The sequence below is a fragment of the Tursiops truncatus genome, chromosome 7 (genome assembly GCF_011762595.2).
Source record: "Tursiops truncatus isolate mTurTru1 chromosome 7, mTurTru1.mat.Y, whole genome shotgun sequence".
NCBI classification, from domain to species: Eukaryota; Metazoa; Chordata; class Mammalia; order Artiodactyla; family Delphinidae; genus Tursiops; species Tursiops truncatus.
The window spans coordinates 33,606,551-33,632,988 of NC_047040.1; the positions used below are offsets into that span (position 1 = coordinate 33,606,551).

Genomic DNA, 26,438 nt, shown 5'->3' on the forward strand with positions numbered 1-26,438 from the left:
CTCTTTAGCTCCTTTCCTCCCTGGCTCCGCATGTCTACAAGCATTTGTAAATGGCAAAACACTGCAGTCTTAAGGTATGGGATTTCATAGCCACACTTGTCAAAACTGCAGTGTGTGCTGAGTAACCTCACCACCCACTTACTCTTTAATCCCTTACAACCTGTATTCCTCCTTTCCCACTGGCAAAACTTCACCAGTAATACGACCCAATCTGATGGTGTTTGCTCAGTCACCATCCACATCGTGACTCTTTCCAGAGGGGTTTCCCATAGCCCAGGGGTTAGTCCTGTTTCCAACACAATGAGGCTCTTGGGAACAAAATAATTCCATTGGGCTAGTACCTTCTGGGCTAGGAGTCCCACAAAAACACAATCAGATCAGTCAGCCAACTCTTCCAGGGAAGCCCGAGTCCTTCCACTCACGAGGGAATTCCTGGGATTTGTTCTATTAGAAATCTGACACAGGCTAATCTCACTATGATTCCCATCCTGTCTTCTGTGGTCACTAAAAATATAAGCCTCTCTGACTATTCCTTTTTCGTCTCTAAAGCTCATCTCCATACTGCTCTCTGCTTCCTCTCATTTAACCCAGCATCCATCGCCCCTCTCTCCCCCAAACCTTTTCACTGTTCACTTTTCACTCCTCAATCCTGGTTTTAAAACTTCCTAAAACCCACCCTCTGATGAACTTCCTTCTGTCTCCTTTGGCTTAAATTAGACCTTGAGTTCACTGATTCCCTACAGCATTCTCAAGTGGATGTTAGTTCTTCTACAACTTGCTCATACCTTTGATTACTGCGAGGTGGGGTACTGGGTGACTTCCCAATACCACTTCAAAACCATTGCTTCTCCACCCTCAAGTAAAAACCCTTGTTGTTTGGACTTTCATGCCATTGAGCCACATCTTCCTCTATCCCTCTTCTCACTGTCATCCACACGACCCCCCACCGTTCTCCATCATTCACTCTAGACTTGGGCACCCGGATCCCAGCTGTTGCTTCCCTAACATCAGTGCCCATGTGGACATGTCCAGTCACCCTCCACACTCCGACGATCTGCTTCTCCAACACACTTTAGCCCCTCACTCCCCATGGTCACACACTGGGCCTTGCCATCATATGGAATTGTTTTTCCTCTGAAATGTGAAATTCATCCCCCTACAAAATGGCTTCTGCTACAATCACTTTATTCATAATGTTTTTACTGTGGTCACCAATGTCTTTTGCTACAAAAATCCAATGGATACCTTTCACTCCTTCTCGTTGCAGCATCTGGCTTTATTGACCGTCTTCCTTCCTGAAGCTCTCTCCCCACTTTGGTACCACAATCTCTTAATTTTTCTCCTACTTCTCTGACTGTTCTTTTTATAGGTTCCACTTTCTCTACTGATGTCTAATATATTGATATTCCTTAGGGTTCCATCCTTGACCTTCTATTATCACTTTACATGCTCCCTTAGCCATCTTATCCACTAACATTGCTTCAATTAACAACTGTATTCTGATTACTTAAAAGTCTTTAGCTCCACCTCAGATCTCTTTCCTGAACTGTTAGACCCCTATAGTCTGAAGTTCACCTGGACATCCCATAATCACCTCAAGCTCAATATGCCAAAACTTAACTCACTGTATCCCTCCAAAATCGATTTTCCTATTTCTCTGTTTCAGTGAATGGCACTATCATCCACCTAATTACTTAAAGTTAGAAAAAGGATTGCTGACTCTTCCATCTCCCATTAATTCTGGCCAAGTAATTAATTGCACATATATCCAGTTTCCTCCACCATCAATTCACATCTGCACCACTGTTGTCCTCATTAGCCTCACTGTCAAGGTTGGAACCCTAATGGACACCAGCATTTAGAGAATGACTGGAGGAAATGAGAGTATGGGGTGGGAGTAGAGAGAAAACAAGGGAAGAGTGAGGTCAGGGGACCATAACATTTCAAAAAAAACAGTATTGCTCACCTTCCAATCTATTCACCACAGTGTCATCAGAATGAGCTCTACAAAAAGGAAATCTAAATTTATAACCTCCTATTAAAATGATTGAATGGCTCCTCATATGGAATAGCATGACATAGCTGGGCCCTTCATGCTCTGGCTCCTACTTACCTTTCAAGTCTCAGCTCTAACCACCCTCAACTCTGTTCATTCTAATCCAGGCTTAACTCCTAAGTTATCTTCAGTTCTTGGAATATACCATACCCTCCCTGGCATCCCAGCATTTTCACTGCTGCCTCTACTGTGGGGAACACATTCCTAGTCCTATCTGCTTTGATTGGATAACTTCTTCCTTTGTGCTTCCATATACCCCTAATAAATTCCTCTATTTATTAGTGTACCCCTCACAAACCCACAAAGTCATTGCTATCAAATATGATTTTCAACTTTGTGACACTCTCAACCATGCCCTCCTTGAAACTGTCTCTTGCCTTGACTTCCATAAAAATGCATTTTTCTGGATCTTCTATATTCCTAAAAGCTGCTTCCCTCTGCCCCTTGCTGTCCTGTTCCTCTTCTCACCCCCAAAAGCAAAAGTTCTAACATCGGTTCTTTTCTCTTTGTGTTTGCTCTTTTGATTATCCACTCTCTCGTCTTTAACTACAAACTCCATGCATCAGTTACGCTCAAATCTACATCTCTAGCAGACACCTTCCTCCTGAGAACCAGTCTCCTCTTCAGTTGCCTGCTGCTCATTTCCTCTGGCTATCCCACCTCAATGAGAAGCTCAGCATGTCTAAAACAGGACTCTTCTGCCTTCTCTCTAAGTCGACTTCTTTTATTTCTGTTAATAGAGCTATAATTCTCCAGGTAAATCACACCCCAAATCAGTCATGTTTGACCTCACCCTTTCCCTCCACAAGCCCAGTTAGTCACCATGTCCTGGCTGAACTCTTGTTTTTGTTTTTCACATTCCTTTCTATTTGTACCTTCACTACCATAATTTATCACTTCTTACCTAGAAATTTGCTAACTCAAAGTTTGGTCCTCCGCCAGCAGCATCTGTATCACCTTGGAGTATGCTAGAAATGCAAAGCTCAGGCTTCACCCTAGACTAACTGAATCAGATCCCCAGGTCATTCATCTGCTCACTGAAGCTTGAGAGGCACTAGGCTAGCCCACATAAATAAACTCCTAACTGGAATCCCTGACTCTAGTCTCCTTTCTTTAATCCATCCCACAGACCACAATTACATACATTTCCTCCTGATCGTGTCATTCTTTTTCAATCAAACCCCTTTAATGACTCTACTGTCTAAGGGATAAAGTCCACATCTTAGAAAGTAAGGCTCTCAGCCACCTACCCAATCTATTTCTCCGGACTAATATACTCCATTTCACTAAGATAGTCTCTATTTCAGGCCAACAGGACCAGAGATGCAGTATGGCACTGGTAGAAAAGAATCTTAACCAAGAATCCTTTTTAGCAATGGCAAAAGCTGGTTCTACAACTTCAGGCAAAACATTTGTCCTTTCAAACCTTGGATTCTAATTCTTCAGAAAAAGAAAGTTAGACCAACCCAGTGTTTTGAAGCCTTTTTTTTTTTTTATTGCACCCCCCACTAAGAAATATATATGTTTCCAGTTTTCACATTCATACATAGATAGAAGCACAGCTTCAAATGGAAAAAAAGTTGCACAAAATAATACTTATTCTTACTAAATGTAATATACCATAATATTTTCTATTCTTTTCTCATCCATTCCATTTCATTTTTTTAAATGCTGGTTGCTAATCACCAACTGATTTCACAGCCCACTAGTGGGTCAGAACCTGAAGAGTGAAAAACACTGTGGTCCCTTCAACACTAACAATCTATGGCTCTGGGGTCCTCTTCCTTGAATGCATCCTCTATTTCCCTGCTCTGTACCTTTGCTGAAAACATTCCTTCTTCCTCTAACATCTTCCCCTATTCCAGCCTCTTGAAATGCATTGCAACTTTAAAGGTCTGGCTTATTAAAACCTCTTAAAATGAGAAGATATCTTTTACTTCTTTGCATGTCTACACGTTAGGTCTTATTTCTTACTTGGTGTTATTCACAAATGTCCTGTAATAGTATTGGTGTGTATGTCTTATCTCCTGTTTTTGGCTCTATGTCCCTTGAGGAATCATGTTTTCTATGTCTTTCTATTTTGCTAAGCACTTAGCACAGTGTTTGGAATGAGAGTCACTCAAGCCTGAAAATGTTCTATCTTTCTCACAGTTACTCTTTCTCCAGCTGTTCTTCTATTTAATCAAACCTCTAGTTCCTTGACTCTTCTGCCCTCTCCCTAGCTATCAGCAACCTGCCTATCTTCATTTCCTTCCCTCAGATTGGACTCAGTTTAGAAGCCTCTGACCATCCCTTTAACCTCTCTCTTGACAATCGCCAAATATCTTGCCCACTTGTCTTTTTCTCTCACATGTCTAGCAAAACCCCAATTATCAATCAATCCAACTATCTACTTTCTCTGCTCCTCTATTTGAACTGCTAAGCACTGCCAGAGAGAAAGAAAGAAAGAAAGAAAGAAAGAAAGAAAGAAAGAAAGAAAGAAAGAAAGAAAGAAAGGAGGGAGGGAGGGAAGGAGGGAGGGAGGGAGGAAGGAAGGAAAGAAAGAAAGAAAGAAAGAAAGAAAGAAAGGAAGGAAGAAAGAAAGAAAGAAAGAAAGAAGGAAAGGAGGGAGGGAGGGAGGAAGGAAAGAAAGAAAGAAAGAAAGAAAGAAAGAAAGAAAGAAAGGAAGAAAGAAAGAAAGAAAGAAAGAAGGAAAGGAGGGAGGGAGGGAGGGAGGGAGGGAGGAAAGAAAGAAAGAAAGAAAGAAAGAAAGAAAGAAAGAAAGAAGGAAGGAAGGAAGGAAGGAAGGAAAGAAAGAAGGAGGGAGGGAGGGAGAGAGAAGGAAGGAAGGAAGGAAGGAAGGAAGGAAAGAAAGAAAGAAAGAAGGAAGGAAGGAAGGAAGGAAAGAAAGAAAGAAAGAAATCTCATGATCATGCAGATAATTTAATGGATTTCATCCTCACCAGTGTCCTTAACACACTACTAGACATTCCTTCTTGGTTTCCCTAGTTAGTTTTCTATTTCATTTTCCTCTAACTATTTTAAAATGTTTTCACTCTTTTCAAACCCCTGTCTTCAAACCTTCCTTTCCCCCTTGCCTCCACGACTGGATTAGGTCCCCTTACTATGAGTCCTCAGAGTATTCCTAGTTAACATGGCCATAGCCCTTATAACTTTTCTTCTCACTACCTATTTAAGTCCATATATCCTACTGGGCTTTAGCTCATTGAAAATAAGAAACACAACTTATTCATTATTGAAACCTCAGGATTTAACATGGCACTAAGTAGTCAATAAATATTTCTTGAATGAATGAATTAATAAACACATAAATATTAGTTAAATGAATGAGTACATCATATACAAATCTCATATGGTTATGTTAAGGGCCAGTCTATTAATTAATGCCAATAAAACCTTAGGTAATGAAAAGTATGAAATACAAATGCTTTCTAAAATTTATAACAGATGTAGAATTACAGCTAGTTAAGAGTTTATTATTATTTCTATTCCAATGACTGGAAAAATGGAAGTTGGTCCCACATATAATCGGATCTGATAGAACAGGCAAAAGGATAACTGATAAAGATCCAACAAGGGTACTTTGTTTGCTAGTTGTCGTGGGGAACCATAGGTACAACACAAACTATCACAGACCACAGTAGTCTGCTATGAAGAAAGTATTTATTTTACGATGGCCTAACTTCACATTTTTTCTTGTAATGCAATTCTTTGTCATTGGTTTATACTTCTAAAGACACATTTGCATGATGACAATGACTGACAAGGTTAGGCTGCCCAGAAAACAGCCAGACATTGCTCCATATCTTGAGGCAAATCTTTTTTTTTTTTTTTTTTTTACTTTCCCCTAGAATATCAATGATATCCATCTTCTTATTAGTATCATGGAACTTCAGTTTGTGATGGTAGTCTGTTTCAAGATTCTTCTGCTGTGGGCAAGCCAGAGGAGAGTCCCGACCCTCAAAGTACTCACCCTGACATTGTGAGGATGAAGCCCTCCTGGATGCTGAGACATATACTGAGCCAGGTCTGTGTGCTACACAAAATGGTGGAGAGAGTGACATTAGCAGTGCTTGGTCAGTGTCTCAAAGCAGACCACACACTTGACTCTCAAAGGTATTACAAAGTTCAGAATTTTTGAGAATAAGGTGCAAGAGGTACACAACCAGGTTTTCTGAGACACCACAGTTAAAGTCAAACACAGTGCGCCTTCCTAACTGGAAGCTCTTAGAAGGAAGCCTGTTTCTCGGCACAAGAGAGGCTCATTTTAAATGACTGCCCCTGAACACAATGACATGGGGATTTTGTACTCTTCAGTGTCCTTGGAGGCAAGTCAGGTACACATGCCTTATGATTCCTTTCTGCTAATATTTGAACAATTTTTTCTTTCAGAAATACAAAATGATGTATTCTTTAGTAAACTTGTATACAATTTTTTAAAACCTTGTGGTTTATGTCTTTATTGTCAATGAAAAAATGTTGGGTTCTGCTCAGATAGTGATTAAAAATAGATTAAAAAAATAAGTGCAAAAGTTTTATTTAGGATGCAACCCCAAAGTGTTTATCATTGCTGGTGAGGTGGGGGAAAAGGCAGCAAATATAGTGGGTAAAGGAGCAGGACTAAAGAATGAGCATAAGAACAATAGGCTCCACTAATCACAATAATGAAAAGTTCCATGACACTTTCCACATTGTAATGGAAGTTTTATCATGCCATAAAATATTAACAGATTCATTACACAAGCACCAGGCTTTTCCCTTATGCTTTATAAAATGCTGGGGCAACTCACCATGTATTCAAAAACGAATGTCAGTGTCTCTTTGGTGTGGATAATGTCATGGAGCAGCACAATATTGGCATGTTTCAAACCCTTCAGGAGAGAAGCTAGAAAAATAAACAAAATTTTAATTCAATCATTGATCATGAAGTACTGCTTTAAAAATATCAAGCACTATTTATTTTTTAAACATTTCAAATCAACCATTCTGGTTTTTTAATGTTGGAAAAAAATTTCTTGCTGTGAAATAATATTTAAAGCTATAAAACAATCTTCATTATTTATTAAATGGTGAATCATTGCATTTACATAACTTATTTTTCTTACAGGCTAAGGCAGTTGCAAAAAATATGTTTCCATTTACCCAATCAATTTCATCAGAGCACTCAGAGCACTTTGCAAATGCCTTCCTCTCGGAAGCTTATCATCTCTGCTTCAGAGCTACAGGAGAGGAAGCCTGGAGAGATAAAGGCCATTGGAGGAGCAGGGAAAGGAGTGCTGTGCCTTCTAGAGTAGGACTTTGCAACATGTGACCATTCTCTAAAATTCAAAGTCCCACAGAGGGTCAGCAGGGCCTGTAGATATGACTGATGGAAGGCAGGGATAAGAACATGGGATGAAGGATTGCTGAATCATAATATAGAAAGTGGATGGGATTTCTTAATGGGAGAATTGAAAACCTGTGGAAAGGAGGAAATTCACACTTAAAAAGAGGAGAGGGCCAAACTTGGGGAGCCCGGATGAGTGGGAAGGGCTGAGAACTGTCTCTTGCATCTTCGATAACAGGTTATTATTAGGTCACTAAAGGCAGCTCTAAAGGGGAGAAGTCACCACAAAAGGCCAGTGAGTGGCTGGGAGAGGGTTTGAAAGGATGACTCTGGGGGCTCCAGAGATAGGAAGACCCTCAGGAGGGTGGAGACCAGAAAAGACACAATAAGGAGATGGTGAGTCTCAGCTCAGGGCATCCCTGCTTGAAGAAATAGTGTCTTTAAGACTTAAAGGAAAGGAAAAGTGAAGTGTAAAAACTCAAATCAGTGTTCTGCAGGGTCTGCCTGCATATCATGAATCTCTTCCACCTACTCTCTCCCAGAATTCCATAAGATTAAAAACAGACTAACTCAAACACTCAAATGTTTACAATTACTTCCTTCAGGAATCTTATCCTGTTGTAATGATCCTGTTGTTTTACGTCCTGGCAGCCATTCTCCTTTCTAGTGGGGACACCTCTATTTTACTCTGGAGAACCAACCCTCTCCCTACCCAGCCCATGCTATTCTGATGGGGCTGATACCATCCCTACCTAAGATTGGGCATGTGACCTAGGTCTGGCCAATCAGAGCACAACATCCCCCAGCCACAGTGATTGGTTCAGAGACAGGCACAAAATCCAAGCCTTAAGAGAGCTCTAACTTTGCTTGTGCCATTAGAAAAGACATGCTTTCTTTTCCAGTATAAGGACTGAGTTTGTAGGATTTAACCGGGAGCTGCTGTGGTCGGATTACCAATGCCTGGGACTAAACCTAAGGCAGAGAAAAACAGTGTTGGGTGATGGACAGATTCCTGGTGACGTCCTTTGCACCCTGCAAGCCTGTAGTTATCAGATCTGTGAGCCAGTGAATTTCCTTCTTTACCTCGGTTTGAGCTGGGAATCTTACCATCATAGGAGCCCTACTGTACCTGCTAACCCTACTCTGCTTGAATGACTAATGTTCTAACTTATAGTTTTCCCCCCTGAATTCTTATGAGCTAAATTTATTATTTCACTTTTACAAGTACATTGCTTTGTAAACGTAGTAAATTGTTTCACAGGCATCTGTTTACTGTCCCTAGTCGCAGACCAAAGACTACGTGGAAATGGAGCAACTTTCCCTCTCTTTCAGATGCTGCCACATTACCTAGTACAGTGCTCAGCCAACAGTAAGCACTTCATGTTTTCAAATATATTTACTGGGTGTCTTAACAGAGAACTGACCGTAGAGCCACAGGCCTAATGGGAATCCTGGCCTTGTCACTTTCTACCCGAGCGAGCTCAGGAAAGAATCCCAACCCAAGTCTCCATTCACTCCTTGTGAAAAGGAGATAATGCCTTTCTTGACCTGACTTCACAGGGTTGACATGTGGATGGAATCACCCATGTATAAATATAAAGCATCACCCCTGTTGCAAATTAAAGTATCCCAGCCATCAGCTTCTAAGCCTCCCTATCAATTTGAACCTCACTAAACCTCCACTCCCAGATTAACATCTTAAAATTTTGTTTATATCATGTTTCTGCTAGAGTTTTCAACACCATCCATACTTAAAACACTGACTTCGGACAATCGGTTGAGAATGCTTGTATTTTATGTATATTTTTATTTACAAATTATGTTCATGAACTTCTCTCTCTCTTTCTTTTTCTCCCCCTCCCTCCCTCCCTCTCTCTCATCTCTCTACACACACACACACACACACACACACACACACACACACACACACACACACGCACGAACCCGTGTCCCCTGCATCGGCAGGCGGACTGTCAACCACTGCGCCACCAGGGAAGCCCGAAGATGCTTTTATTCCATGTTTATTTTAGTTATAAATGTCATGTGTGTTATGACATGTCTACTACTGCTTTTTTTTTTTTAACACCCCAGAACCACTGAAATACTTATACGGAAACTGTGACTTTTGACGAGTAATAATAGGGAATTTACGTGAAAGAGTAGGTGATGTTTAAAGCAGTTTTCTCATGATATTGGTATGTTGTTTGGTCCATCCACCAGAGATATCTAAGATGCCTACCACCTCAGATGTGTGGGTCTTAAACCCAGGAAGGAAAGGTCTTTTTTTCTAATTTCAAGGCTACCTCATAAACTTCACAGCAGAATATGGTGTGTTCTACAGGATAATTAGCTGAGGGATGCAAAGCCAACTGAGAAGAGGAAAAATCCTAAAATCAGAGCATTCTGATTCCTGTAAAATTATTGTTTTTATAATTCACATAGTCTAGATATACTTATTTTTGTTCTTCTTCAAAGTCGACACAAAGATAAACAAGGGAGTCTTTAAAGCTCCAGACAAATGGAATCACAATAGAATTACTTTAAGTGCTTCTAAAATACTTCTATAATGATAATGATGATGATGATGATGATGATGGCTAACACTCATTGAGCATTTACTACATGCCAGGCACTGGTCTAAGAATTTTACATATACTAACTTGGTATGATCATGAGAACACCCAGAAAGCCAAAGAGAAAACCTGAAGAGAACAACATAAACCCAAAATCAGAAAAAATGACCCATGACGAAATGTCAGTCAGCTCATTTAAAAAATGTAAAGTATTTCTTTCTTTAAGTGTCCCAAAAGGTGTTTAATATGACCAACTAAATACCAATGAAATTCCAGCTAATGAAATTTAACCTGGTTCTCATATATGTAAGAGAGTAATAATTTAGAAAAAAAATTATCATTTTCATCTTGCAATGATATGAGAATATTTAATTTCTTTGTTTTGTTAATTTCATTGGGGTTTGTGGTTTAGTGAAGTTTTAGGAAAATTGAAGCTTTGCAAGTGAAATGGGTCAGGATGTTTGATGTTACTCTCTGTTCTACTTTAGAAGAAAATGTAAAGATGACAATGACAAAGAACAAGGCTGATTCTCAAAGTCCTGGGGCACAGCTATATAGAGTGAGTGCCTGGTAGTCAAAGTCCTCCTAGGCTCTGAACTCCTTGAGCACCTAGCCTACGCCTGGCATGTGGTGCTCAGTAAGTGCTTGTGAATTAATGAAGACCAGACAGTTGTCATGAGTTTATGCAGGAGTCAATAATGGAGTCAATTCTCAGGCCCAACCCACATTGGGCATTGAATTGAAAAGAATTTGTAGTTCCTGATGCCATGTTTTCTCTGGCCTGAGTGTCACAAATCAAGTCAATGAGCTGAGTTATACATTCTAAGAAATCACCTATATAGATTTAGAAAAATATGAAGACAAATATTAGATAATAGTTATTATCTGACTTCTTTGGAATTGTTATCCCAATCACATGGCATTATTTTGTTTTATAAAAATACAACTATACACATATAAATGTGTTATGTCTCTGATGTTATTTGATTGCATTTAACGGAGGACTTCTTGACAACCAGGCCTATCGTAATCTATATGCGGTAACCAGCAACTCAGTGCTTCTAATTGCTATCCTCCACCTCACTGTATGACCTCGCAGAGGTGCCTAATGTTTTCTACTAGAGAATGATATTAAAAGATTCTCAGCTGAAACAGTTTTCTAACTTAAAGACTTGCAATTACAGTGCTGTAGAGTGGATGAAAGAATCAGAATTGACAAATATACAATATTGTATATTATTTTCTTTAAAATGTCTCTCCTGCATTTTGCTTAACACTTATACAAACTGTATCATAAAAATAGATTTCTATTTTTACTTTAACTGTTGCAAAAGGAAAAATGCTTGAGTTAAGGATTTCTAAATTTATCATAATAAAGTAGAAAGGATATTTTGAATATAATAGAATGGATTTGAATAAGTAATGAGTCTGATTACTAGCTCTGTGACCTCAGATGTGTTACCTAACCTCTCTGAAGTTCATCGCTCTTCATCACTATGACAAAAATAACACTTTACCAACTAGAGTTGATGTAAAGTTTCAAAAAAAAAGATTGAGTTGGGGGGAAGATTATGTCATGTGCCTAGCCTTCAAAAAAGATAAGTTCTATGATTGCTTCCTCACTAATGCTGCTAACAGGCTGAAAGTCCTGGAAGTTCTTTTTAAACCAAGTTTCTATTTTTATAGAAAGATATTCAAAATAATGCACATTATTAAGACATTTATACATAGGTTAATAAAACTAGGGAACTTGTTCTTATATAAAAACTTTTAACATTTGCCTGTTCAAATGAAAGTGTTATCTCCTAGTTGCAAAAATAAACATTTAAAATGTAATTATGGGGGGCAGAGTCAGGATGGCAGCATGGGAAGACACGGAGTTCGTGTCTCCCCACAATAGGGAACCTGCCAGATGCTGGTGGGGGACCTCGATGCCCAAGGAGATGGGAGGAACCCCCAAGCAAACTGGTAGGACATGGGGGAACCGAGAAGGAAGGAGAAGTGGAGGCCAGACAGGACCAGCACCCCTGAGGGGGGGCTGGAAGGGGGGAGGGGTTCCCATGCCTAGAGGGACCCTCGGGGTCTTGGATCGGGGGGAGTGTGATGAGCGTTTCCCCTGCCCAAAAGGTCTGGGAGCCTGCCTGGCTCTCAGGCCAGAGTCTATGCTCTCAGAGGCCCCCTCCAGGCCACAGTGGTCCTGGGGGAATAGGAGGGAGGGCAGGGGAGAACAGGAGGGGCAGGTGGGAGGGGCGCTCCAGGACCGGAGGAGCAGGAGAGGGTGCTTGCCCCACCCACTCGGGCCCAGGAAGCCTGCTGGCCTCCCAGGCTGGGTCCCCCACCCTCTGAGACCAGAGGCGTGCCTGGGCCCCTTCTGTTGAGCCTAAGCCTCACCCCTGCCCCCACCCCGCAGGGCCTTTTCCAGCCCTTTGGGTCCTAAGCATAGGCCCTGCCCACTGCCCAAACCCCGCCCCTGCGTAGGCATCATCCTCCACAGCCAAGGCCTTTTCCACCTTTTTTTTTTTTCTTTTTTCCTTCTCCTCTTTTTTACAATTGTGGTTCTGTTTTACCTTCAACTATATTTTTATTTTTATATTCTTTCTAACATATCTGTTAGTTTCCTAGTCTAAGTTTATTCTTTACTCTTTGTTATTGTTCTCCTTTTTTGTTTTTTCTTTTCTTTTTTCTTTTTTTTTTTTTTTTGCTACCCCATGCACTTGTGAGATCTTGGTTCACAAGCTTCAGTCAGGCTGAAGCTCCTGTGGTGGGAGCTCCGAGTCCAAACCACTGGACTACAGAGAACCTCAGACCCCAGGGAATATTCATTGGTGTGAGGTCTCCCAGAGGTCCTCATCTCAGCACCAAGACCCAGCTCTACCCAACAGACTACAGACTCCAGTGTTGGAAGCCTCAGGCCAAACAACCAGTAAGACAGGAACACAATCCCACCCAACAACAAAGAGACAGAAAAAAAAATGTCACAGATGAAGGAGCAAGGTAAACACCTATAAGACCAAATAAATGAAGAGGAAATAGGCAATCTACCTGAAAAAGAATCCAGAGTAATGATAGTAAAGATGATCCAGAATCTCAAGAATAGAATGGAGACCTTCCTCTCCACAGATACACCAGAAATACATCTACGCGTGGAGCAACTCCTACAAAACACCTACTGAACGCTGGCAGAAGACCTCAGACCTCCCAAAAGGCAAGGAACCCCCCACGTACCTGGTTAGGGCAAAAGAAAAAACTAAACAGAGACAAAAGGATAGGGACGGGTCCTGCACCAGCGGGAGAGAGCTGTGAAGGAGGAAAAGTGTCCACACACTAGGAAGCCCCTTCGCGGGTGGAGACTTCGGGAGGCGGAGTGGGGGAGCTTGGGAGCCGCGGAGGAGAGCACAGCAACAGGGGTGCGGAGGGCAAAGCGGACAGATTCCAGCGCAGAGGATCGGGCCGACCGGCACTCACCAGCCGAGAGGCTTGTCTGCTCGCCCGCCGGGGCGGGCGGGACTGGGAGCTGAGGCTCCGGCTTTTGTCGGAGCGCCGGGAGAGGACTGAGGTTGGCGGCGTGAACACAGCCTGCAGGGCGTTGGTGCGCCGCGGCTGGCCGGGAGAGAGTCCGGGGAGGGGTCTGGACCTGCCGAAGAGGCAAGAGACTTTTACGTCCCTCTTTGTTTCCTGGTGCACGAGGAGAGGGGATTAAGAACGTCCCTCTTTGTTTCCTGGTGCACGAGGAGAGGGGATTAAGAACGCTGCTTGAGAGAGCTCCAGGGACGGGCGCGAGCCGCGGCTAAGAGTGCAGAGCCCAGAGACGGACATGGGACGCTAAGGCCGCTGCTGCCGCCGCCAGGAGGCCTGTGTGCGAACACGGGTCACTGGCCACACGCCCTTCCGGGGAGCCTGTGCAGCCCGCCACTGCCAGGGTCCCGGGATCCAGGGACGGCTCCCCGGGAGAGCGCACGGCGCGCCTCAGGCTGCAGCGTCACGCCGGCCTCTGCCGCTGCAGGCCCGCCCCGCACTCCGTGACCCTCCCTACCCCCCGGCCTGGGTGAGCCAGAGCCTCCGAATCAGCGGCTCCTTTAACCTCGTCCTGTCTGAGCAAATAACAGACGCCCTCCGGCGACCTACACGCACAGGCGGGGCCAAATCCAAAGCTGAGCCCCTGGGAACTATCAGAACAAAGAAGAGAAAGGGAAATCTCTCCCAGCAGCCTCAGAAGCAGCGGATTAAAGCTCCACAATCAACTTGATATACCCTGCATCTGTGGAATACCTGAATAGACAACGAATCATCCCAAATTAAGGAGCCCTGTGGATGAAAGGCTCTTGGTGCTGCAGCCAGGACTCAGTGCTGTGCCTCTGAGGTGGGAGAGCCAACTTCAGGACACTGGTCCACAAGAGGCCTCCCAGCTGCACATAATATCAAACAGCAAAAATCTCCGAGAGATCTCCATCTCAACGCCAGCACCCAGCTTCACTCAACGACCAGCAAGCTACAGTGCTGGACATCCTATGCCAAACAACTAGCAAGACAGGAACACAACCCCACCCATTAGCAGAGAGGCTGCCCAAAATCATAGTAAGTCTACAGACACCCCAAAACACACCACCAGACGTGGACCTGCCCACCAGAAAGACAAGATCCAGCCTCATCCACCAGAACACAGGCACTAGTACCCCCCACCAGGAAGCCTACACAACCCACTGAACCAACCTTAGCCACTGGGGACAGACACCAAAAACAACAGGAACTACGAACCTTCAGCCTGCAAAAAAGGAGACCCCAAACACAGTAAGATAAGCAAAATGAAAAGACAGAAAAACACACAGCAGATGAAGGAGCAAGATAAAAACCCACCAGACCTAACAAATGAAGAGGAAATAGGCAGTCTACCTGAAAAAGAATTCAGAATAATGATAGTAAGGTTGATCCGAAATCTTGGAGATAGAATGGACAATAGAATGGACAAATTGCAAGAATCAGTTAACAAGGACCTAGAAGAACTAAAGATGAAGCAAGCAACGATGAACAACACAATAAATGAAATTAAAAGTACTCTAGATGGGATCAATAGCAGAATAACTGAGGCAGAAGAACGGATAAGTGACCTGGAAGATAAAATAGTGGAAATAACTACTGCAGAGCAGAATAAAGAAAAAAGAATGAAAAGAACTGAGGACAGCCTCAGAGACCTCTGGGACAACATTAAACGCACCAACATTCGAATTATAGGGGTTCCAGAAGAAGAAGAGAAAAAGAAAGGGACTGAGAAAATATTTGAAGAGATTATAGTTGAAAACTTCCCTAATATGGGAAAAGAAATCGTTAATCAAGTCCAGGAAGCACAGAGAGTCCCATACAGGATAAATCCAAGGAGAAATACGCCAAGACACATATTAATCAAATTGTCAAAAATTAAATACAAAGAAAACATATTAAAAGCAGCAAGGGAAAAACAACAAATAACACACAAGGGAATCCCCATAAGGTTAACAGCTGATCTTTCAGCAGAAACTCTGCAAGCCAGAAGGGAGTGGCAGGACATATTGAAAGTGTTGAAGGAGAAAAACCTGCAACCAAGATTACTCTACCCAGCAAGGATCTCATTCAGATTTGATGGAGAAATTAAAACCTTTACAGACAAGCAAAAGCTGAGAGAGTTCAGCACCACCAAACCAGCTCTACAACAACTGCTAAAGGAACTTCTCTAGGCAAGAAACACAAAAGAAGGAAAGGACCTACAATAACGAACCCAAAACAATTAAGAAAATGGGAATAGGAACACACATATCAATAATTACCTTAAATGTAAATGGACTAAATGCTCCCACCAAAAGACACAGATTGGCTGAATGGATACAAAAACAAGACCCATATATTTGCTGTCTACAAGAGACCCACTTCAGACCTAGAGACACATACAGACTGAAAGTAAGGGGATGGAAAAAGGTATTTCATGCAAATGGAAACCAAAAGAAAGCTGGAGTAGCAATTCTCATATCAGACAAAATAGACTTTAAAACAAAGACTATTAGAAGAGACAAAGAAGGACACTACATAATGATCAAGGGATCGATCCAAGAGGAAGATATAACAATTGTAAATATTTATGCACCCAACATAGGTGCACCTCAATACATAAGGCAAATACTGACAACCATAAAAGGGGAAATCGACAGTAACACATTCATAGTAGGGGACTTTAACACCCCACTTTCACCAATGGACAGATCATCCAAAATGAAAATAAATAAGGAAACACAAGCTTTAAATGATACATTAAACGAGATGGAGTTAATTGATATTTATAGGACATTCCATCCAAAAACAACAGAATACACATTTTTCTCAAGTGCTCATGGAACATTCTCCAGGATAGATCATATCTTGGGTCACAAATCAAGCCTTGGTAAATTTAAGAAAATTGAAATTGTATCAAGTATCTTTTCTGACCACAACGCCATGAGACTAGATATCAATTACAGGAAAAGATCTGTAAAAAATACAAACACATGGAGGCTAAACAATACACTACTTAATAATGAAGTGATCACTGAAGAAATCAAAGAGGAAATCAAAAAATACCTAGAAACAAATGACAATGGAGACACAACGACCCAAAACCTGTGGGATGCAGCAAAAGCAGTTCTAAGGGGGAAGTTTATAGCAATACAAGCCCACCTTAAGAAGCAGGAAACATCTCGAATAAACAACCTAACCTTGCACCTCAAGCAATTAGAGAAAGAAGAACAAAAAAACCCCAAAGCTAGCAGAAGGAAAGAAATCATAAAAATCAGATCAGAAATAAATGAAAAAGAAATGAAGGAAACAATAGCAAAGATCAATAAAACTAAAAGCTGGTTCTTTGAGAAGATAAACAAAATAGATAAACCACTAGCCAGACTCATTAAGAAAAAAAGGGAGAAGACTCAAATCAATAGAATTAGAAATGAAAAAGGAGAGGTAACAACTGACACTGCAGAAATAAAAGAGATCATGAGAGATTACTACAAGCAACTCTATGCCAATAAAATGGACAATCTGGAAGAAATGGACAAATTCTTAGAAAGGCACAACCTGCCAAGACTGAATCAGGAAGAAATAGAAAATATGAACAGACCAATCACAAGCACTGAAATTGAAACTGTGATTAAAAATCTTCCAACAAAGAAAAGCCCAGGACCAGATGGCTTCACAGGCGAATTCTATCAAACATTTAGAGAAGAGCTAACACCTATCCTTCTCAAACTCTTCCAAAATATAGCAGAGGGAGGAACACTCCCAAACTCCTTCTACGAGGCCACCATCACCTTGATACCAAAACCAGACAAGGATGTCACAAAGAAAGAAAACTACAGGCCAATATCACTGATGAACATAGAAGCAAAAATCCTCAACAAAATACTAGCAAACAGAATCCAACAGCACATTAAAAGGATCATACACCATGATCAAGTGGGGTTTATTCCAGGAATGCAAGGATTCTTCAATATACGCAAATCTATCAATGTGATAAACCATATTAACAAACTGAAGGAGAAAAACCATATGATCATCTCAATAGATGCAGAGAAAGCTTTTGACAAAATTCAACACCCATTTATGATAAAAACCCTGCAGAAAGTAGGCATAGAGGGAACTTTCCTCAACATAATAAAGGCCATATATGACAAGCCCACAGCAAACATCATCCTCAATGGTGAAAAACTGAAAGCATTTCCACTAAGATCAGGAACAAGACAAGGTTGCCCACTCTCACCACTCTTATTCAACATAGTTTTGGAAGTTTTAGCCACAGCAATCAGAGAAGAAAAGGAAATAAAAGGAATCCAAATCGGAAAAGAAGAAGTAAAGCTGTCACTGTTTGCAGATGACATGATCCTATACATAGAGGACCCTAAAGATGCTACCAGAAAACTACTAGAGCTAATCAATGAATTTGGTAAAGTGGCAGGATACAAAATTAATGCACAGAAATCTCTGGCATTCCTATATACTAATGACGAAAAATCTGAAAGTGAAATCAAGAAAACACTCCCATTTACCATTGCAACAAAAAGAATAAAATATCTAGGAATAAACCTACCTAAGGAGACAAAAGATCTGTATGCAGAAAATTATAAGACACTGATGAAAGAAATTAAAGATGATACAAATAGATGGAGACATATACCATGTTCTTGGATTGGAAGAATCAACATTGTGAAAATGACTCTACTACCGAAAGCAATCTATAGATTCAATGCAATCCCTATCAAACTACCACTGGCATTTTTCACAGAACTAGAACAAAAAATTTTGCAATTTGTATGGAAACACAAAAGACCCCGAATAGCCAAAGCAATCTTGAGAACGAAAGAAGGAACTGGAGGAATCAGGCTCCCAGACTTCAGACTATACTACAAAGCTACAGTTATCAAAACGGTATGGTACTGGCACAAAAACAGAAAGATAGATCAATGGAACAGGATAGAAAGCCCAGAGATAAACCCACGCACATATGGTCAACTTATCTTTGACAAAGGAGGCAGAAATGTACCGTGGAGAAAGGACAGCCTATTCAATAAGTGGTGCTGGGAAAACTGGACAGCTACATGTAAAAGTATGAAGTTAGATCACTCCCTAACACCATACACAAAAATAAGCTCAAAATGGATTAAAGACCTAAATGTAAGGCCAGAAACTATCAAACTCTTAGAGGAAAACATAGGCAGAACACTCTATGACATAAATCACAGCAAGATTCTTTCTGACCCACCTCCTAGAGTAATGGAAATAAAAACAAGAGTAAACAAATGGGACCTAATGAAACTTAAAAGCTTTTGCGCAGCAAAGGAAACCATAAAGAAGACCAAAAGACAACCCTCAGAATGGGAGAAAATATTTGCAAATGAAGCAACTGACAAAGGATTGATCTCCAAAATTTATAAGCAGCTCATGCAGCTTAATAACAAAAAAACAAACAACCCAATCCAAAAATGGGCAGAAGACCTAAATAGACATTTCTCCAAAGAAGATATACAGAGTGCCAACAAACACATGAAAGAATGCTCAACATCACTAATCATGAGAGAAATGCAAATCAAAACTACAATGAGATATCATCTCACACCAGTCAGAATGGCCATCATCAAAAAATCTAGAAACAATAAATGCTGGAGAGGGTGTGGAGAAAAGGGAACCCTCTTACACTGTTGGTGGGAATGTAAATTGATACAGCCACTGTGGAGAACAGTATGGAGGTTCCTTAAAAAGCTACAAATAGAACTACCATATGACCCAGCAATCCCACTACTGGGCATATACCCTGAGAAAACCATAATTCAAAAAGAGTCATGTACCAAAATGTTCATTGCAGCTCTATTTACAATAGCCCAGAGATGGAAACAACCTAAGTGTCCATCATCGGATGAATGGATAAAGAAGATGTGGCACATATATACAATGGAATATTACTCAGCCATAAAAAGAGACGAAATTGAGCTATTTGTAATGAGGTGGATAGACCTAGAGTCTGTCATACAGAGTGAAGTAAGTCAGAAAGAGAGAGACAAATACCGTATGCTAACACATATATATGGAATTTAAAAAAAAAAAAAAAATGTCATGAAAAACCTAGGGGTGAAACAGGAATAAAGACACAGACTTACTAGAGAATGGACTTGAGGCTATGGGGAGGGGGAAGTGTAAATGGTGACAAAGCGATAAAGAGGCATGGACATATATACACTACCAAACGTAAGGTAGATAGCTAGTGGGAAGCAGCCGCATAGCACAGGGAGATCAGCTCGGTGCTTTGTGACCGCCTGGAGGGGTGGGATAGGGAGGGTGGGAGGGAGGGAGACGCAAGCGGGAAGAGATATGGGAATATATGTATATATATAACTGATTCATTTTGTTGTGAAGCTGAAACTAACATACCATTGTAAAGCAATTATACTCCAATAAAGATGTTAAAAAAAAAAAAAAAAAAAAAAAAAAAACACCATCAATATTATGTGTTAGCAAGGATCCAGAGCAACTGGAACTCATGCATTACCAATGGAGAAAAAAAAAAAAAAAAAAAAAAAAAAAAAAAAAAAAAAAAAAAGAATAGAATGGAGGCACGGATAGAGAAAATACAAAAAATGTTTAACAAAGATCTAGAAGAACTAAAGAACAAACAAACAGAGATGAATAATACAATAACTGAAATGAAAAATACACTAGAAGGAATCAATAACAGAATAACTGAGGCAGAACGAATAAGTGAGTTGGAAGACAGAATGGTGGAAACAACTGCCGAGGAGCAGAATAAAGAAAAAAGAAGGAAAAGAATTGAAGACTATCCCAGAGACCTCTGGGAAAACACTAAATGCACCAACATTCAAATTATAGGGGTCCCAGAGAAAAATAAAGGGTCTGAGAAAATATTTGAAGAGATTATGGAAAACTTCCCTAACATGGGAAAGGAAATAGTCACCCAAGTCCAGGAAGCGCAGAGAGTCCCATACAGGATAAACCCTAGGAGAAACACACCAAGACACAAATTAATCAAACTATCAAAAATTAAATTCAAAGAAAAAATATTAAAAGAAACAAGGGAAAAGCAACAAATAACATACAAAGGAATCCCCATAACGTTATCAGCTGATTTTTCAGCAGAAACTCTGCAGGCCAGAAGGGAGTGGCAGGATATACTTAAAGTGATGAAAGAGAAAAACCAACAATCAAGATTACTCTACCCAGCAAGGATCTCATTCAGATTCGAAGGAGAAATCAAAAGCTTTTCAGACAAGCAAAAGCTAAGAGAATTCAGTGCCACCAAACCAGCTTTAAACAAATGCTAAAGGAACTTCTCTAGGGAGGAAACACAAGAGAAGAAAAGGACCTACAAAAACAACCCCAAAACAATTAAGAAAATGGTAATAGGAACACACATATCAATAATGACGTTGAATGTAAATGGATTAAATGCCCCAACCAAAAGACACAGACTGGCTGAATGGATACAAAAACAAGACCCATATATACGCTGTCTACAAGAGAGCCACTTCAGACCGAGGGACACATACAGACTGAAAGTGAAAGGATGGAAAAATATATTGCATGCAAATGGAAATCAAAAGAAACCTGGAGTAGCAATACTCGTATCAGATAAAATAGACTTTAAAATAAAGACTGTTACAAGAGATAAGGAAGGACTCTACATAATGATCAAGGAATCAATCCAAGAAGAAAATATAATAAATATAAATGTTTATGCACCCAACATAGGAGCACCTCAATACATAAGGCAAATGCTAACAACCATTAAGAAGGAAATTAACAGTAACACAATAATAGTAGGGGACTTTAACACCCCACTTACACCAGTGGACAGATAATCAAACCAGAAAATAAATAAGGAAACACAAGCTTCAAATGACACAATAGACCAGATAGATTTAATTGATATTTATAGAACATTCCACCTGAAAGTGGCAGAACACACTTTCTTCTCAAGTGCACATGGAATATTCTCCAGGATAGATCACATCTTGGGTCACAAATCAAGCCATGGAAAATTTAAGAAAATTAAAATCATATCAAGCACCTTTTCTGACCACAATGCTATGAGGTTGGAAATCAGTTACAGGAAAAACACTGTAAAAAACACAAATACATGGAGGCTAAACAGTGTACTACTAAATAACCAGAGATCACTGAGGAAATCAAAGAAGAAATAAAAAAATACATAGAAACAAATGACAATGAAAACACAATGACCGAAAACCTACAGGATGCAGAAAAGCAGTTCTACGAGGGAAGTTTATAGCAATTCAATCCTACCTTAGAAACAAGAAAAATCTCAAATAAACAATCTAACCCTACACCTAAAGCAATTAAAGAAAGAAGAACAAAGAAAACCCAAAGTCAGTAGAAGGAAAGAAATCATAAATATCAGAGCAGAAATAAATGAAATAGAAACAAAGAAAACAATAGCAAAGATAAATAAAACTAAAAGTTGGTTGAGAAGACAAACAAAATTGATAAACCCTTAGCCAGACTCATCAAGAAAAAACAGGAGATGACACAAATCAATAAAATTAGAAATGAAACAGGAGAAATCACAACTGACACCACAGAAATACAAAGGATTATAAGAGACTACTACAAACAACTATATGCCAATAAAATGAACAACCACAAAGAAATGGACAAATTTTTGGAAAGGTACAATTTTCCAAGACTGAACCAGGAAGAATTATAAAATATAAACATACCTATAGCAAATAATGAAATTGAAACTGTAATTAAAAATATTCCAACAAACAAAAGCCCCGGACCAGATGGCTTTACAGGCAAATTCTATCAAACATTTAGAGAAGAGCTAACACCGATCCTTCTCGAACTCTTCCAAATAATTGCAGATAGAGGAACACTCCCAAATTCGTTCTATGAAGCCACCATCACCCTGATACCAAAACCAGAAAAAGATATCACACAAAAAAGAAAATTATAGACCAATATCACTGATGAACATAGATGCAAAAATCCTGAACAAAATACTAGCAAACAGAATCCAACAACATATTAAAATGATGATACACCATGATCAAGCGGGATTTATCCCAGGAATGCAAGGATTCTTCAATATACGCAAATCAATGTGATACACCATATTAGCAAATTAAGGAATAAAAACCATATGATCAAATCAATAGACGCAGAAAAAGCTTCTGACAAAATTCAACACCCATTTATGATAAAAACTCTCCAGAAAGTGGGCATAGAGGGAAACTACCTCAACGTAATAAAGGCCATATATGACAAACCCACAAAAAACAACATTCTCAATGGTGAAAAACTGAAAGCATTTCCCCTAAGATCAGGGACAAGACAAGGATGTCCACTCTCGCCACTATTATTCAACATAGTTTTGGAAGTCCTAGCCACGGCAATCAGGGAAGAAAAAGAAATAAAAGGAATGCAAATTGGAAAAGAAGAAGTAAAACTGTCACTGTTTGCAGATGACATGATACTATACATAGAAAATCCTAAAGATGCCATCAGAAAACTACTAGAACTAATCAGTGAATTTGGTAACATTGCAGGATACAAAATTAATGCACAGAAATCTCTGGCATTCCTATACACTAACAATGAAAAATCAGAAAGAGAAATTAAGGAAACAATCCCATTTACCATCACAACAAAAAGAATAAAATACCTAGGAATAAACCTAACTAAGGAGGCGAAAGACTTGTACTCAGAAAACTATAAAACACTGATGAAAGAAATCAAAGACTATATAAACAGTTGGAGAAATATACAATGTTCTTGGATTGGAAGAATCAATATTGTGAAAATGACTCTACTACCCAAAGCAATCTACAGATTCAATGTGATCCCTATCAAACTACCAATGGCATTCTTCACAGAATTAGAACAAACAATTTTACAATTTGTATGGAAACACAAAAGACCGCGAATAGTAAAAGCAATCTTGAGAAAAAAAAACGGAGCTGGAGGAATCAGGCTCCCCAACTTCAAATTATACTACAAAGCTACAGTAATCAAGACACTATGGTACTGGCACAAAGACAGAAATATAGATCAATGGTACAGGATAGAAAGCCCAGAGATAAACCCATGCACATATGGTCACTTAATTTAAGACAAAGGAAGCAAGAACAGACAATGGAGAAAAGACAGCCTCTTCAATAAGTGGTGCTGGGAAAACTGGACAGCTACATGTAAAAGAATGAGATTAGAACACTCCCTAACACCATACACAAAAATAAACTCAAAATGGATTAAACACCTAAATGTAAGACTGGACACTATAAAACTCTTAGAGGAAAACATAGGAAAAAGACTCTGACATAAACCACAGCAAGATCTTTTTCGACCCACCTCCTAGAGTAATGAAAATAAAACCAAAAGTAAACAAATGGGAACTAACTAAACTTAAAAGCTTTTGCACAGCAAAGGATACCATAAACAAGATGAAAAGACAACCCTCAGAATGGGAGAAAATATTTGCAAATGAAACAATGGACAAAGGATTAATCTCCAAAATACACAAACAGCTCATGGAGCTCAAAATCAAAAAAACAAACAACCCAATTAAAAAATGGGCAGAAGACCTAAATAGACATTTCACCGAAGAAGACACACAGATGGCCAAGAAGCACATGAAAAGATGCTCAATGTCACTAATTATTAGAGAAATGCAAATCAAAATTGCAATGAGGTATCACATGACACTGATCAGAATGGTCATCATCAAAAAATCTACAAATAAAAAATGCTGGAGAGGGTTTGATGAAAAGGGAACCCTCTTGCACTGTTGATGAGAATGTAAATTTATTCAGTCAGTAGGGAGAACAGTATGGTCGTTCATTAAAAAACTAAAAATAGAACTACCATATGAGCCAGCAATCCTGCTGCTGGACATATACCCTGAGAAAACCATAATTCAAAAAGAGACATGTACCACAATGTTCATTTACAATAGCCAGGACATGGAAGCAACCTAAACGTCCATCGAAACGTTTAGGTATATGTGATGTGGCACATATATGCAATGGAATATTAGCCATAAAAAGAAACAAAAATGAGTTATTTATAGTGAGGTGGGTGGACCTAGGGTCTGTCATACAGAGTGAAGTCAGAAAGAGAAGAACAAATATTGTATGCTAACACACATACATGGAATCTAAAAAAAATGGTACTGATAAACCTAGTGGCAGGGCAGGAATAAAGATGTAAACATAGAGAATGGACTTGAGGACATGAGGGGGGTTGGTGGGAGGTGGAAGCTGGGACAAAATGAGAGAGTGGCATGGACATATATACACTACCAAATGTAAAATAGATAGCTAGTGGGAAGCAGCCTCATAACACAGGGAGATCAGCTTGGTGCTTTGTGACCACCTAGAGGGATGGGATAGGGAGGGTGGGAGGGAGGCTCAAGAGGGAGGGAATATGGGACTATATGTATGCATATGGCTGATTCACTTTGTTGTACAACAGAAGCTAACACAGCATTGTGAAGCAATTATACTCCAATAAAGATGTATAAAAAAAAAGAAAACAAAGAAAATGTTTGCAAACTTGAAAAATATATATAATTATAGAGCTAGTTATGAAAGATCCTCTAAGTTGCTATGAAGGTGGCTAATCTTTTTAATTAGCAGAGGAATAGGGTAGGGAACACGCCTATTGTGTCTGCTGCTGTGTATCTAGCAGCCATCAGAGTACCTGGCCAAAATAGGTGCTCAGTAAATACTCATGGAATGAATGCTAAGGGATTGTATGGATTTTTGAATCAGAAAGATTTGGTTTGAATTATAGCTCTGTACTGGAATCGTAATAATCTCTATCTCCAAAGGTTATTAAGAAGATTGAAAGAGGTAACACATGAAAAATATCTGGCACATGTATTTTCCTTAGTGCTGTTCATACTTTTGCTAATTTCATAACATTACATGTTACGATCAAATAGTATTCCAAATGACAAGATTAATAAACTGCTGCATGTTTTCTGCCTGAATGTAGAGAGACTGTACATGTAGTAAAATCCTACTCAATAAATCTTTGGCTGATATACCATTAGAACAACCAAAGTGTTCAGGAAAAGTATTTCCGACTTCAAGGATTTTTAGAGAAGTCTGTATTGCTCATTTAGTTTTGCTGCACATGGCTTTCAGTTGTCTTTTTAGCTAGTGACCCTGGATTTTAACTAATGAACTCCAGCTGTTCTTATTTATTTTTTTTTTTTTGCGGTACGTGGGCCTCTCACTGCTGCGGCCTCTCCCGCTGCAGAGCACAGGCTCCGGACGCGCAGGCCCAGCGGCCATGGCTCACGGGCCCAGCCGCTCCGCGGCACGCAGGATCCTCCCGGACCGGGGCACGAACCCGCGTCCCCTGCATCGGCAGGCGGACCCTCAACCACTGCGCCACCAGGGAAGCCCACAGCTGTTCTTATTTTGCCTTTCAGCCCTTCTCATTTAACCTCCTGTCTCCCTGGTCTCACATCCTTAAAGTTCTTACAGGAAAAATGGGACAGTGCCAAAGTTTTCAAATGAGGCCTCATGTCTTCTTGAGGGGAGAGGGCTCCTCTATGAAGGGCTCCCAGCTTTTACCCTGGTGGAAAAAGAAACATCCATTGTTGGAAACTGGATGCCTAACAACCTCAAATGTGTCAAAAAAATCCTTTGTGGTTTTTCATATTAAACAAGCAAAGCATTCAGTAAGGTAAGTCCATAAAACAGACCAAGAAAGTCCAAAGTTGAATACTAAATGTAATTGCAAACACCTGTGATGGAGAGGCAATTCCTCGGTAAATATGCAGTAAAAGAAACATTTAGCATACAGAGCAATACACATCCAGTTTTTCTGAACCATGCTAAGAACCATCTGTTAGCAAAACTGGCAAAAGTTTTCACTGTTAAAGTCAAATGTCATCCTGAAAAAGTTGGCTGTGGGCAAAATCTGAGCGAGGCAGGCCTGAAGCAAC

At 40.1% G+C, this 26,438-nt stretch overlaps 1 protein-coding gene across 1 annotated transcript in view; it reads right to left on the reverse strand.

The window, feature by feature from the left end:
- The window catches only part of CDK15 (cyclin dependent kinase 15), a 118,966-nt gene that overhangs the window by 59,000 nt on the left and 33,528 nt on the right, over positions 1-26,438 (reverse strand). Inside the window, exons 10-11 of the mRNA XM_073807393.1 lie at positions 6,847-6,941; positions 6,030-6,092 (exon numbers count right to left, since the gene is read on the reverse strand). Coding sequence (XP_073663494.1) covers positions 6,030-6,092; positions 6,847-6,941 — 158 coding nt within the window. The remainder of the gene's footprint in view (positions 1-6,029; positions 6,093-6,846; positions 6,942-26,438) is intronic.